This window comes from Oncorhynchus mykiss, chromosome 27 (genome assembly GCF_013265735.2).
Source record: "Oncorhynchus mykiss isolate Arlee chromosome 27, USDA_OmykA_1.1, whole genome shotgun sequence".
Taxonomy (NCBI): Eukaryota; Metazoa; Chordata; class Actinopteri; order Salmoniformes; family Salmonidae; genus Oncorhynchus; species Oncorhynchus mykiss.
In genome coordinates this window covers 17246119-17262212 of record NC_048591.1, presented here as the reverse complement: position 1 = coordinate 17262212, position 16094 = coordinate 17246119, and the positions used below count along the sequence as shown (strand labels likewise).

Sequence of the window (16094 nt, the reverse complement as noted above, 5' to 3'; positions counted from 1 at the left end):
ATCTGACAATCACTTTGTCTTGAGGTGTCTAAATTGATTCCAATGGGGTTGCATTAAAATCAGAGTGAGAGAAAAGAGGACATTGACACCTAGGCTGTGTCCCAAATGGCACCATATTCCCTACATAGTGCACAACTTTTGACCCGAGCCCTATAGGTCCTGGTCAAAAGTGGTGCATTATATAAGGAATAGGATGCCATTTGGGGCGCACAGTAATATCCAACAGTACAACATTATCCCAATGCCAAAAGTAAAACTCAAACTAAAAAGAGTAAAAGCGGGATAGTGTTATTAAGTCGTCTCATACATTTAATCATGTAACATTACTCCAAATCAATAAGTGGCTATGTACACCTAGTAGCCCGCTACAGACCGGACCTATTTATCAAACACTCGCATACAAACACTCGACAGCAACAAACATTTTTTCCTTCTATCATCACCCTCCCCACTCATATCATACTGCAACACACAGTCTTCTGTAAAAGGTTGTGGGTAGGGTACATTAATAGCAACACTGCAGTGCCGTTGCTTTAGCAACATGACCTCATCACAGGAAGTGCTCTAGTAGGAGGGGCTGTCTAGATATTGCACTGGAGGGATTTTACTGGGGCACCCTATTCCATATATAGGATATCAAATATTTTTCCCTTAGTAGGGAATATATATATATATATTTTCCTACACTGCTCAAAAAAATAAAGGGAACACTTAAACACAATGTAATTCCAAGTCAATCACACTTCTGTGAAATCAAACTGTCCACTTAGGAAGCAACACTGATTGACAGTACATCAGGAGACGTGGAGGAGGCCGTAGGAGGGCAACAACCCAGCAGCAGGACCGCTACCTCCGCCTTTGTGCAAGGAGGAGCAGGAGGAGCACTGCCAGAGTCCTGCAAAATGACCTCCAGCAGGCCACAAATGTACATGTGTCTGCTCAAACGGTCAGAAACAGACTCCATGAGGGTGGTATGAGGGCACGACGTCCACAGGTGGGGGTTGTGCTTACAGCCCAACACCGTGCAGGATGTTTGGCATTTGCCAGAGAACACCAAGATTGGAAAATTCGCCACTGGCGCCCTGTGCTATTCACAGATGAAAGCAGGTTCACACTGAGCACGTGTGACAGACGTGACAGTCTGGAGACGCCGTGGAGAACGTTCTGCTGCCTGCAACATCCTCCAGCATGACCGGTCTGGCGGTGGGTCAGTCATGGTGTGGCATTTCTTTGGGGGGCCGCACAGCCCTCCATGTGCTCGCCAGAGGTAGCCTGACTGCCATTAGGTACCGAGATGAGATCCTCAGACCCCTTGTGAGACCATATGCTGGTGTGGTTGGCCCTGGGTTCCTCCTAATGCAAGACAATGCTAGACCTCATGTGGCTGCAGTGTCAGCAGTTCCTGCAAGAGGAAGGCATTGATGCTATGGACTGGCCCGCACGTTCCCCAGACCTGAATCCAATTGAGCACATCTGGGACATCATGTCTCGCTCCATCCACCAACGCCACGTTGCACCACAGACTGTCCAGTAGTTGGCGGATGCTTTAGTCCAGGTCTGGGAGGAGATCCCTCAGAAGACCATCCGCCACCTCATCAGGAGCATGCCCAGGCGTTGTAGGGAGGTCATACAGGCACGTGGAGGCCACACACACTACTGAGCCTCATTTTGACTTGTTTTAAGGACATTACATCAATGTTGGCTTTCCACTTTAATTTTGTGTGTGACTCCAAATCCAGACCTCCATGGGTTGATAAATTTGATTTCCATTGATCGTTTTTGTGTGATTTTGTTGTCAGCACATTCAACTATGTAAAGAAAAAAGTATTTAATAAGAATATTTCATTCATTCAGATCTAGGATGTGTTATTTTAGTGTTCCCTTTATTTTTTTGAGCAGTGTATATAGGGAACATAAACTACTTTTTTAACCCATAGAGCTCTGGTCAAAAGTAATGCAGTACCTAGGGAAAAGGGTGGCATTTGGGAAGAAACCTGGGTCATGACCAGTCATGACACCCCCCCATGGTCTAACAATAACACACCTGTCATGTCCTGTCCTGCACTGGCTATAGGTGGGGGAGAGAGAAGAATCAAAGATCGCTAGAGAGCTTTGTGACTTTGATCGATTGGATGACGCTGTGCAGCATTTAACAAGCGAGAAACACAACACACAAGTGTTCATAAAAATAATGATGAGCATTGAAAAGTAGAATGAAATTGATATATAAAGCCACTCAGACACACTGAAACACAGAAAAGTGCTGATGTTCTCATTTGTTCTCACCCAGCAACTGGCTGATATGTGAGGAGTCATGATCCTCTCTGAGGGGTGTGGCAGTTGGGGGGGGGTGGAGGAAAGTGAGATACGGGTCCTCAGATGATTGCAAGACTTCCACAGAGCAACAAGCTGTCAAGGTGCAGACACACATACATAGACACACACAGTACATTTGGCAAAATACACTCCTCTGTGTCTACTCCATAATGATATAGACCACTAGTCCTCCTGTCTGTCTCTGTGCGGACTGTGTAAGGAGGGTAAGGCAGGGAGAGTTTATTTATTTAATAATGTCTCTACTGTGATACTGAGACTGTCAGTCAGCCCCACTGTCCTCCTGTCCTTCTCCTCTTGGACCCTGAGGGGCACCACAGTCTGAAGACTACACCACCTATCTCATACAGCCAGCCAACCAACCAACCAACCAACCAACCAACCCCCCCCCCCCCGGCCGCAGAGATATTCTCCTTCCTCTTCTTCTGAAACAACCACTCCTCCCTCCTCCTCTTACTGCATTTCTTCTTCCTCCTGCTGCAGCGAGGGCCCAGCCAGGTCAAGCGGTAGGTAGGTGGTTCCAATCCAGGTAAAGGGGTTCTATGCCATGTAGATAAAGGTGTTGATGTCTGTCTCGTCCCGTTTGATGTATTTGTGTTCGATGAGCCACTCAATCTGTTCCTTGATCATCTTCTTCTGGGGCAGGAACATGTTCTTGAGGATCTCTACCAGTTCTGTCTGTAGCTGAGCGTTACTGATCCTCTTCCTCATCTTCATAATCTGGATGATGGCCTCCTGGAGGGGGGTGGGTGGGTCAAACAACGTACAGCATTATATCTTTACTCAATGTCGAGGCACACATTCAACTGGTATTGTTATGATTGATAAAACCTTGCAGGGTGGAAGTCAGTAGTGCTCCATTAAAGTCTTTGGGGGGAAAAAAAGTGCTGAAACTTCAGATTCCTCAAGTTGGACCTTTCAATGTGTAAAGTTACCTGGGTTCTTAATATTCTCAGCTGGACGATGCCCTCATTCTCCTCCTCTCTCATTCGCTCTGTGGTCAGCTGCAATCGACCAATCAGATTAATCTTGCCCCTTTTTTGGACCTTGGAGTTTTTACTGAGAAACAGAGACAAAATAACTCAACATCCGATCAGCCATCACACCTGAAACTGCTCAACATTCCATCCTGGTCCTCAGTAGGAAACCATGACAACAAAGCTTTCATCAACATTCAAACTTCCCCAAAATTAATAATGAGTTAGACTACATACAGTTACATTAACTAAATAGAGCATGAATCAACATGGTAAGCCAAAAGCTGTTGAAGTGAGGTGCAAAACACTGCCATCTTTCCCAAAAATCCCAGGTTTTCAAGAAATCCCTGTGGGAATATTCCTGGATTCAGGATGGAATACGCAGGAAACTCTGGAATGCTCCAATTAGTACTTCTTTGAAAATGTGAGAATTTGGGGAAAGTTACCAGAGTTTAGCAACCCCGGTGCATTCAATGCCTTTATTAAGGTCAGGGGGCTAACACAATGTTGTGGGTTCAAAGCTACGTACATGAGAGAGAAGTCCTGGTTGACATAGAACAGGGTGCTGTCTGTGAAGTCTTTAGGGGAGGAGACTGAAGGCTCATAGGACAACACCTGTCTCTTCAGCTTAGGGAACGCTACCAGAGACTAGAGACAGAGAGGAGACAGCAGAGAGGGAGAAAAAAAGGAGAGGTCGTTTCTTGTCTGTGTATGAATTGTGTTTATATTGGCATGTGTGCTTTCATTTTTCAATCCCAGAGAATATGAGTGTGTGTGTATAAAGTACCCAGAGTCTGTTTGTGTGTGTGTGTGTTACCCAGAGTGTGCGTCGTAGCTCAGCATCGGGAAGCTCGGTGGCCAATTTAAGGTTTTCGAAGCTGATTCGCTCCCGCGGCCGCTGGTTCCAGGCAAATAGGACAGCCAGCTGAAAGGTTGTGACCTCCAGGTCATAATGACCCATTTCGTTCTTGAAGGTGATCTAAACACACACACACACAAAAACACACAGCCCCCCCCCCCCCCCCCCCCCCCACACACACACACACACACACACACACACACACAGGGGAGAGGGGGATCACTATGCCGTTGGACATGAGGTGATAGTAATATAATCCATGGAAAAACTACTGAGTGTGTGCGTTTGCTGTGTGTGTGCGCATCTCCCACTCACGATGCCATTGGACATGAGGTGATAGTAATATAATCCATGGAAAAACTACTGAGTGTGTGCGTTTGCTGCGTGTGTGCGCATCTCCCACTCACGATGCCATTGGACATGAGGTGGTGCCAGTGTAGTTTCCTTCCGCTGTGGTTCCTCTTGTAGAAGTCTTCTACCTCTGGGATCAGATCCTCCAGCTCAGTAGGCAGAGACACAAACACCTTCTCACTGCTCCTCGACCAAGCACCCGCATTCAGGATCTTTATATTCACACTGTCAGCTGGAGCAAGAGACAGAAACAGAGAGACAGAGAAAAAGAGGCAGAGGACAGAGAGAGAGAAAGAGATAATTTGTGTATTACTATGGTACACCAGCTGGTGGAGTATTGTGGCTGTGTTTGTGTTTGTTACCTGGTAAAGCCAGCTTGTTGTGTTTGTGCATCTCCTTGAAGACCTGGTTGAGATCATCTGATACTTTAATGTCCTGGAACATCCTCGCCAGCTTATTCACATAGTCTGCAGGCATCCCCACCTCCTACACGCACACACACAGGCCCAGCGGAAAAAACTCAATCAAAAGGGGATATAGAGAGAGAGAGTGTGTGTGTGTGTGTGTTCATACCCTGAGCCACTCCACCATGTTCTCTTCTATTTCACTGTCGGCTGAGATGTCCAGGATCAGTCTTCTGGTCAGGTGGGCTTTATGGTACCTCATAAACACATCCTTATTCTGAACATACTTCAATACCAGCAACTAGAGAGAGAAGGGAGGGAGGGAGCAAGAACACATCCTTATTCTGAACATACTTCAACACAAGCAACTAGAATAGGTGGTGGTGGGGAAGGGATAGAAGACTATGGAGGCATCCAATTTCTACACCCTTCTCTGAAAGTGCACACTTCCCGTCATGGATTTCACAACAGCCAATGCTTACACCAATCCAATGCTTGAGAATCAGGGCTCATTCTACAGTACTAGGGGAGAGTCTCACCACTTCTTTGAGTTTGAGTTCTATCTCCTCTGATGTGAGTTTCTTGCTCAGGGTTGTTTTCCTCAGCAGCATGTCACAGTAGTTAGCTAGCAGCTCTGGACACTTCGACTCTGGCTGGGTCTTCAGACCTACCCTGTAAAGACACACACACAGATTAATAGTACACATAGAAATCTAATTACTAGAACAGGCCTCCACATTCAAGTCTGGCTGCGTCCCAATTCTCCACCCTTTTTCTGTAGTCTACATGTGCACACTTTCCTCCAGCCAATCGTTACACAAATCATATGCTTTTAAATCCATGATGTGGAGTGTGAAAATGCACCCCTCAGGAAAAGGGTGAAGAATCAGGATGCAGCTCATATTCTGTGATGGGTGGACTAGCAGCCATATTGACCCATAACCAAGGAATATAATATAAACATACAACCCAGGTTTGTCTCACCCTTTCTGTTTGAGTGGCAGCTCCAGTTTAAAAATGGTGGCATCGTTCACCACAGCTTTGTAGGCCTGAAGAGAAACACAGAACTGTCAAACCTCCCACTATCCCCCCCCCTTTTTTCTCCTCCTCCGTCCATCCCCCTTTTCTCTCCACCCCTCTGTTACATCTGCTCTCTTCAACCCTTTACTCTCGCTTAATGTCTCTGCCCTCTCATCCCCCTTTTTTCTCCTCCATCCCCCCTTCTCTCCACCCCTCCGTCTCGTCCCTTCACCCCCTTTTGTCTCGCTGTATGCATGTACAGTACCAGTCAAACATTTGGACACACCTGCTCTTTCAAGGGTTTTTTATTTTTTCTACATTGTCGAATAATAGTGAAGACATCAAAACAATGAAATAACACACATGGAATCATGTAGTAACCAAAAAAGGTGTTAAACAAATCAAAATATATTTTATATTCTTAAAGTAGCCACCCTTTACCTTAATGACAGCTTTGCACACTCTTGGCATTCTCTCAACCAGCTTCATGAGGTTGTCACCTGGAATGCATTTCAATTAACAGGTGTGCCTTGTTAAACGTGAATTTTGTGGAATTTCTGTCCGTCTTAATGCATTTGAACTGATGGTTTTGGATTTCTAAACTTTGAATATTATTAGTCATCAGTTATACTAGAGACATAAGGGGTGCCATAGTCTAGGGTCTACACCAGAAGTTAATGGGTATCTGTAGGAGGAATGGATATGGTAGATGTAGTTAAGCTTGGAATGTACTTAGTGACAGAAAGACGATCACATGTTGGCAGGCACTGATAAGGGTGGAGAGCTGTGGATTAGTGAGGAAGGGGGTCAGGTCAGATTAAGGGAGAAGGAACAGTTTATTGCCGGTATCACTTAATTCCCTGCCTAACAACAAAGATGTAATGTTTAGCGAGAAGGAGGAGACTCCACCCCAAATTGGGGTGTATATATACCACCACTGGTGGAACCACATCTTTGTCTTATGTAGCTGTATTGACCCAATGGGTGAATAAAATTGGTTGGAGCTTTCAGTGTCTTGATTTCTTACTCTGATATTTAGAACCTAACAGAGCCAATCAGTTGTGTTGTGACAAGGGGAGGGGTGGTATACAGAAGATGGACTTTTATCAAATAAGGCTAAATCCATATTATGGCAAGAACAGCTTAAATAAGTAAAGAGAAATGACAGCCCATCATTACTTTAAGACATGAAGGTCAGTCAATCCGTAATATTTCAAGAACTTTGAAAGTTTCTTCAAGTGCTGTCGCAAAAACCTTGAAGCACTATGATGAAACTGGCTCACATGAGGACCGCCACAGGAAAAGAAGACCCAGAGTTACCTCTGCTGCAGAGGATACGTTCATTAGAGTTACCAGCCAGTGGAGGAGGTGTCAGTGGGGGAGGTGTTAAACCTATTGAAGTCATTACCTGATGGTAAATCTACAGGTTATGGTCTTATGGACAATGTTTTACTTCACTGTGCTGCTCCCCAGATTGCAGTTCCACTGAGATACATATTTAAATGGTCACTGGAAAAGGGGATGTTTGCGAAACTGTGTCCTATTCCGAAAGACAGCAAAGAACCCATTACTCCTGCTAATAGTCGACCAATTAGTCTACTCCCTACACTCAGTAAGATATTGGAGGGTATTGTGAGTAGACAAATGTGGGAGTACATGGAAAATAATGATCCGATTACAGCCAATCAGCATGCTTATCGCAAAAAACATTCCACTACATTGGTTGACATGAATGATCAGTGGCTCAATGCTATGGATAATGGCAAATTTGTAGGTGTACTATTTTTAGATTTCAGTGCAGCATTTGATTTAGTGGATCATGAAATAATTTTGACAAAATTAATGCATTATGGTTTTAAGGAGGTAGCATTGAATTGGGTACAGTCATATCTAACTGACAGGAAACAGTCCACTTATATCAATGGTTCATTTTCTTCCCCTAATGTGTTAAACTGTGGAATACCGCAGGGCAGCTGCCTTGGGCCACTTCTTTATTTAATATATACCAACAACCTTCCCTATGCCTTGGTTGAAACTCAATCTACTATATTTGCAGATGATACTACAATTTATGCAGCAAGACAATCGGTTCAACAGGCTTTACAAGGAGATTTGGAGAATATCAGGAAGTGGATTTGCCAAAACAAACTTGTTTTAAACACCAAGAAAACCAAAGTTGTGTTGGTCTGTTCAACTAGGAAAAGGCCAAAACGGCATGGGATACAATTAAATATGGGAGGAGTACAAATTGAAGAAGTGGCAGAAACCAAACTATTGGGAGTGCAGCTAGACAACTGCTTATCATGGTCGTCTCAAATAACTAATCTATGTAAAACAAATATTAAAACAGCATGCATAATCAGAAGGATAGCTAAATATTTACCAGGAAAAATGATTCAGCAAATAACACAAGCATTAATTGAGAGTCAGGTGAACTACTGTTCAGTGGTCTGGGGAAATGCATTATCAAGTGAAGTTAGGAGACTGCAGAATGCACAAAATAAAGCAGCAAGGATTGTTTTAAGGTGGAGATATGGTTCTTCTGTTGCAGTCATGTGCAGTGTCCTTGGTTGGTCATCAATCGACAAGGTAATTGAAAAAAACATGCTTATTTTATAATATACATCATTTCAAACGGCCAAGTTCTATTCACAACGGTATTCAGTTGGTAAGAGACAGACATTCCGTAAATACTAGGAATAGATTGTCCACCATCTATGCGTTATCCAGACAGAAAAGAGAAATAGGCAAAATAACATTTCGATTTAGAGCAATACAGAAATTGAATAAATTAACTGAGCAAACTAGAAACCTTTCAATATATACATTTAAACATTATTATTATATATTTTTAAATATAGTATATAGAAATGTTGTGGAATTATAGTAGATGAAGAATCAATATTTTTTTAGATTGAGTATTTATTGGGTCATTATGCTAGTATTATGTATGTTTGTAATAGTGTGTTATATGTGAAAGTGTGTTTGTATTATATATTGTATTTTAATGTTTAAGGACTCTTGAAAGATTAGTCTAAATGGGGACTAAAAGAGATACAAATCAAATTAAATCAAATCAAACCAGCCCAAATAAATGCTTCACAGAGTTCAGGTAACAGACACATCTCAACATCAACTGTTCAGAAGATACTGCATGAATCAGGCTTCATGGTCAAATTGCTGCAAAGAAACCAATACTAAAAGACACCAATAAAAAGAAGAGACTTGCTTGGGCCAAGGAACACGAGCAATGGACATTAGACAGGTGGAAATCTGTCCTTTAGTCTGATGAGTCCAAATTTGAGAGTTTTGGTTCCAACCCAGTGTCTTTGTGAGATGCAGAGTAGGTGAACGGATGATCTCCGCATGTGTAGTTCCCACCAAGAAGCATGGAGGTGGTGGTGTGATGGTGCTTTGCTGGTGACACTATCAGTGATTTATTTAGAATTCAAGGCTATTTGACCAAGAAGGAGAGTGATGGAGTGCTGCATCAGATGACCTGACCTCAACCCAATTGAGATGGTTTGGGAAGTGTTGGACCGCAGAGTGAAGAAAAGCAGCCAATAAGTATTCAGTATAATTGGGAATTCCTTCAAGGTAGTTGGAAAAGCATTCCAGGTGAAGCTGATTGAGAGAATGCCAAGAGTGTGCAAAGCTGTCATGAAGCCAAAGGGTGGCTACTTTGAAGAATCTCAAATATAAATATATTTTGATTTGTTTAACACTTCTTTGGTTACTACATGATTATATATGTGTTATTTCATAGTTTTGATGTCTTCACTATTATTCTATAATGTAGAAAATACTAAAAATAAAGAAAAACTCAAATGAGTAGGTGTGTCCAAACCTTTGACTGGTGCTGTATGTGTATGTGTGTACCTTGTCTCTGGCGGTGAGGAATCGAGGGTCATCCTGAAAAGCCTCCTTCACCAGTTTACTGAAACGGTTAAACAATGTCAGCAGCTGCTCCACGTACTTCTCAGAGTCCTACACACCGGAAAAAAAAGAGAAACATACAGATATACTGTATGTTACAGATAGATTTTGAGTGAGTGTGTGTGTGTGTATATATACAGTGGTACAAAAAGTATTTAGTCAGCCACCAATTGGGCAAGTTCTGCCACTTAAAAAGATGAGAGAGGCCTATAATTTTCATCATAGGTACACTTCAACTATGACAGACAAAATGAGAGAAAAAATCCAGAAAATCACATTGTAGGATTTTTTAATGAATTTATTTGCAAATTATGGTGGAAAATAAGTATTTGGTCAATAACAAAAGTTTATCTCAACACCTTGTTATATACCCTTTGTTGGCAATGACAGAGGTCAAACGTTTTCTGTAAGTCTTTACAAGGTTCTCACACACTGTTGCTGGTATTTTGGCCCATTCCTCCATGCAGACCTCCTCTAGAGCAGTGATGTTTTGGGGCTGTTGCTGGGCAACATGGACTTTCAACTCCCTCCAAAGATTTTCTATGGGGTTGAGATCTGGAGACTGGCTAGGCCACTCCAGGACCTTGAAATGCTTCTTACGAAGCCACTCCTTCGTTGCCCGGGCGGTGTGTTTGGGATCATTGTCATGCTGAAAGACCCAGACACGTTTCATCTTCAATGCCCTTGCTGATGGAAGGAGGTTTTCACTCAAAATCTCACGATACATGGCCCCATTCATTCTTTCCTTTACACGGATCAGTCGTCCTGGTCCCTTTGCAGAAAAACAGCCGCAAAGCATGATGTTTCCACCCCCATGCTTCACAGTAGGTATGGTGTTCTTTGGATTCAACTCAGCATTCTTTGTCCTCCAAACACGACGAGTTGAGTTTTTACCAAAAAGTTATATTTTGTTTTCATCTGACATTCTCCCAATCTTCTTCTGGATCATCCAAATGCTCTCTAGCAAACTTCAGACGGGCCTGGACATGTACTGGCTTAAGCAGGGGGCACTGCAGGATTTGAGTCCCTGGCGGCGTAGTGTGTTACTGATGGTAGGCTTTGTTACATTGGTCCCAGCTCCCTGCAGGTCATTCACTAGGTCCCCCCGTGTGGTTCTGGGATTTTTGCTCACTGTTCTTGTGATCATTTTGACCCCACGGGGTGAGATCTTGCGAGGAGCCCCAGATCGAGGGAGATTATCAGTGGTCTTGTATGTCTTCCATTTCCTAATAATTGCTCACACAGTTGATTTCTTCAAACCAAGCTGCTTACCTATTGTAGATTCAGTCTTCCCAGCCTGGTGCAGGTCTACAATTTTGTTTCTGGTGTCCTTTGACAGCTCTTTGGTCTTGGCCATAGTGGAGTTTGGAGTGTGACTGTTTGAGGTTGTGGACAGGTGTCTTTTATACTGATAACAAGTTCAAACAGGTGCCATTAATACAGGTAACGAGTGGAGGACAGAGGAGCCTCTTAAAGAAGAAGTTACAGGTCTGTGAGAGCCAGAAATCTTGCTTGTTTGTAGGTGACCAAATACTTATTTTCCACCATAATTTGCAAATAAATGTGATACAATGTGATTTTCTGGATTTTTTTTCTCATTTTGTCTGTCATAGTTGAAGTGTACCTATGATGAAAATTACAGGCCTCTCTCATCTTTTTAAGTGGGAGAACTTGCACAATTGGTGGCTGACTAAATACTTTCTTGCCCCACTGTACATTTTTACTACACTTACTAGTACCAGAAGTCCTCACAAAAATAGTAAACCAACTAAAATTCAGAGAAGTGAGGACATTTTAGGCTTAGAGTTAAAATTAGGGTTAGGTTTAGGCGTTACGGTTAGGTTTAAGAGTTAGGGTTTAAGGAAAATAGGATTTTAAATGGAAATCAATTGTTGGTCCCCAAAAAGTCCTCACAAGTACAGTAACACATGGCTCTGTGTGTGTGTACATACAGAAGTGATAGTCTCTGCAGCAGCCACCATATCAGCCAGCCCAGCGTTCATGATGTGATCCTCCAGATCTTTCAGCATGGGCTCTATCCCACTAGGAACCTTATCCATCAGGGAAAACATCAGGTGGAGCTCTGCAAGGTGAAGGACATTAACGTCACACAAAGGAGGACCCTCTTCTATAACCGGTCCCAAAGTTGGTAGGTAACAGTAGTAATGCAACATGTTACTCACTGTCTGTCTCGTTGCGTTTGATCATGCCGGGACATTCAGCCAGGATGGTTTCTTTAAACGACGTCACCAGAGCGTTCACACAACATTCCATCAGCTGGAGAGAGACAACCGAGACTAACATTGGTCTACATGACATCATCATCTCTTGACTGTGAATATGAGTTTAAACCAGTCTATACAACCTCATGGGTAAACCGTCTACTCACAGCTTGGACAGAGTTACATTCACGACGAGTCTCAAGGTATCGAACTGCCCTCTTCTCCTCTTCTCTTAGCTTTGTGTCTGCCTGCAAGACACACACACAGTCAGTGCATGTATACACACTCACTGAGAGACATTGTCACAACACACACACACAGAGCGCAGTCCTTACATATTTCATGTAGTTCTGGACTCCGTTCTGCTGTAGGTATGATGGGGCCTGTGTTCTGTAGAACCTCTCAGTTGAGTCCAGGTAGGCCTTCTCAAAGTTATCTCTGTAGATCTGGAGCTTGTCTTCAGGGTTAGAGCACAGGTTGACTACAAAACACAAGCACATGCACACACACACACTTTGTCAAAATACCGAAAACATACCATACTTCACAAAAACTTCCCATTTAAAATGTGTGGATATTAGCCACTCAGGGTGTATATGTCCTACCGTATGATTCTCGTACTCCTATAACCAGCTGGGAGTCAAAAGCCTCTCCCAGCCTCTCAGCATGAACCAGCTTCATAGCACTGTCCTGAAGACGGCTCTTTATGTTGGAGAAGATTGACTCGTTCCATGTGTCCAACATCAACTAGAGGAGAGGCCGAGGGGGGGGATATATATATATATATATATATATATATATATATATAAATAAGAGAGAGAAAAAGCAGGGCAAGACAGTTGATGAATACCATCAAAAATAAGAGCATTGTCCATCTCTCCCCTCCCTACGTACGATGCTGTAGTCTACATTAGACTCATTGTTGCTGCCCTGCCTCTCTCCTTCCTCCTCTCCCTCATTCCCCTCTCCTCACCTTGCGTACGATGCTGTCCTCAACGTTAGACTTCTTGTTGCTGCCCTGCTTCCCCATCAGTGTGATCTCCAGCTGACAGAAGGGTTTGGGCAGGATGTCACACTGCGTGAAGAACTTTCGCCACTCCACAATGTAGGCCTTCAGTAACGCTGTGTCATCCTGGTGACTCAACACACGCTGCCATGGAAACAGGTCAGAAGTTAGGTCAGAGACAGCTTGCATAGGTAGAGGTTAGGATTCAGAGGTTTAAGGGTCAGCCTCTTGCCTACAACTGTTATCACTGTACTGGAAAGGTGTGTGTGTGTGTGTATGCGAAGAATGGCACATTCCAACCTCAAATGGGATTTCAACCATTACCGAAACCCTTCCCCTGTAACCCACTGTTCCACTTACGTTCTGAGCTTGTTTGATGAAGTCTAGGATGTCTTCTTTGAGGGCCTGGTGGATCTTAGCTGGGCCCTTATCATCCCACAGACACACAGCATGGACGTCTCTGCAACACAAAATAACAAGCGCAGGGTTTGTGTGTGTGTGCGGTTGCAGTATGTGTGTGTGTCTTCTGTGCAGTTTGGTGTGGTGTGATGCAGTGTGTGTATCTTACGAGAAGAGGTCGAACCACTGCTGCTTGGTGACAGCCTCCTGTCTCAGCAGCTTGAGAACAATGGGCCTCATCAAGTCCCACTTGTCCTCAAACTGCAAGGAGCCTTTATTCTGGAGAGAGATGATACTACTGTTACTACTCACTACAACTATACTGTTACTACTCAGGGTTGTATTCATTAGTACACACGGTGGAAAATGTTTGGCAACAGAAAATGAAAACAAGCATTTCTATTTGGACAATTTAAAGTAGTCACTCTCTGTTTCGGCCTGTTTGCTTCTATTTTGTGCCTAGTGAATATGACCCAGGGAACAATTACTTTTACCACCTGTTACTTAGTATCTCAGACTACAGAGTGCCTTCACTCTGCAGAGAGATGACACCCCTCACGACCCAGTATCTAGAGCCATTCATTCTGGAGAGAGACAAGAACAACACTGTTCCTACATACTAACCCATTACCCAGTAATTTGCTACTGATGCTGTTCTGAATCAAATTGTATGTTTAATAGTAGTTTTCTATTATATTATTTTAAAACATAACGTTACAATGGTTTAGTTCGCTAAAATAAATCCGGCTTCAACTAAAACCTTAGCTACAGACTACATTGTCAACAGTGTAGTTGCACCCAACTTTCAAGAAGACTTTCAAGAAGAACAGAACTAATGTAATGTTAGCTTGCCAATTCAGCTGATTGTTCCACCACCTGCACAAGCCTTTGCATATTCTCTTACAGTTTGATGTGGACAGACAACCGTTACTACAATGAACTGTGAATTATATTATTGATTAACTTTCAATTTAAAAGACGAAATGCTTATGCCGGTGACAACTGTATTGCACGTTAGCCAGATGGCTGGCTAGCTAAATTATCTTAGCATCCCTTGCTAGCTAACTAGCAAGAGAGACCTTTCTGTTGCCTTAAATGCAACAACAACAAAAAAAACTGTCACACAGTGTTCGTGGTCAGGTTTGTTTTTAACTCATTCATGAACTTATTTACATCCAGACTATGGGCATTGGGAGCATAATTACGTGTTCAAATCCAGGTAAAATGTTGAAGTGAAGAGGCTCTTACCTTTAACAAATTAGACGTCGCCATGTTTCCTCCAACTTGTGCCCTCCTCGCGCAGTCTCGCGAGAGTATGGTTGGAGGGAATTGGGTAACGTAGCTTCTGACTTAAAAATAAACAGAGATAAAGGCTAGATATTTGTCCAGTTTACAGTATTGTGTCATGACATTTTCACTGCCCTTTTTATGTGCTGCTCTTTGTCTACTAAATGCACATAAGACACTGCACCAACTAGGATATTGCAGGTGTTGGAAGGTAAATACAGTAGGCCACAGTTGACTGGGCTGGGCCAGTGCTAAACTTAGCTACCGTGGACTTGACTGCCATGGAACCACTGAGTTCTATTAAAGGTCAGTGCATGGTATGTACAGTAGCTATGTGACTTGGAGACAAGCAAGTAACATAGAGAAGGGATATGTGCCCTGTTCAAAGCAACACCGCCTTCCTCCTTCCTCTTTTTTCCTTCCTTTATTCATTCAAGCCTTTCCTTCCACTTTCCTTCCTTGGGTAGAGTAATTGCATGGCTGAAATGAAGTAATCACTGATCTAAATACCCCCCAACCCCCTCCCACAGTTTCACACCCACCCATTTTCACCCACTTTGTACCACACACTTTCATCACTACACCTAATCATCTGAAAACACTAAGTAGTCTTTGCACTTTGATTAGAGAACACTGTTAATCATTCAGCCCAGGCAGCACAGTAGACATTTAAAAGCCCCAGGACAGGCAGCACAGTAGACATTTAAAAGCCCCAGGACAGACAGCACACAGCAGTGTATTCCCCATCCCAGGATCCCACTGTTACAGAGATACAACATGGCTGAGATGGACCCAGGTGGGATTATAGCTACAGACCCCAGAAATAATTCTGATAGAAAATGCCTTATTATCCGGAAGCTTCTGAAGTTCAACCCTAAACAAGTGTTTACATGGTGAGTCTGGGGGGGGGGGGGGGGGGGGGGGAATGTTATATCAGTGATTATCTGCATCCCATCTGGCAACCTATCCTTTATATATTGCACTACTTTTAACCAGCTCCCTATGGGCTCTGATCGAAAGTAGAGCACTATATAAGGAATACGGTGCCATGTCGGACAGATAGTGACATAGTGGAGATCTATCAATGTCTAAGAATGGAGGGTGTCCACTGTCCAGTAGTTGTGAATGTCCCTGGCGGCTACCATACAGATGCCTGGACTGAGTTGTGATAAAACCCTTATGAAGACTATAGGGCCGAAACATGTTGGTTTTACCAATAAAGACCCAGTTTTATCAACGTCTACTGTCTTCCAGAGTTGCTGAATTTCTGCTTCACTTATGCATTGTCCTAACAGGCAG

At 43.3% G+C, this 16094-nt stretch overlaps 1 protein-coding gene across 2 annotated transcripts; it reads right to left on the bottom strand.

Moving 5' to 3' along the window:
- Positions 1–1813: 1813 nt before the first annotated feature.
- On the bottom strand, positions 1814–14907 carry LOC110507657 (cullin-5). Of its 2 annotated transcripts, none has more exons than XM_036965241.1 (19): positions 14757–14907; positions 13678–13787; positions 13470–13569; positions 13077–13253; positions 12709–12850; positions 12439–12584; positions 12271–12351; positions 12065–12158; positions 11834–11964; positions 9825–9932; positions 5910–5974; positions 5465–5597; positions 5095–5226; positions 4884–5007; positions 4578–4753; positions 4129–4290; positions 3841–3959; positions 3270–3393; positions 1814–3069 (listed from the first exon to the last, which is right to left on the bottom strand). In XM_036965241.1, the coding sequence occupies exons 1-19, from the start codon at positions 14778–14780 to the stop codon at positions 2875–2877; spliced, it is 2343 nt and encodes a 780-aa protein (XP_036821136.1). In that variant the 5' UTR covers positions 14781–14907; the 3' UTR covers positions 1814–2874. The 2 variants fall into 2 exon arrangements, with proteins under 2 accessions (XP_036821136.1, XP_036821137.1); XM_036965242.1 differs by lacking the exon at positions 14757–14907 and adding an exon at positions 14714–14754.
- Positions 14908–16094: the final 1187 nt, after the last annotated feature.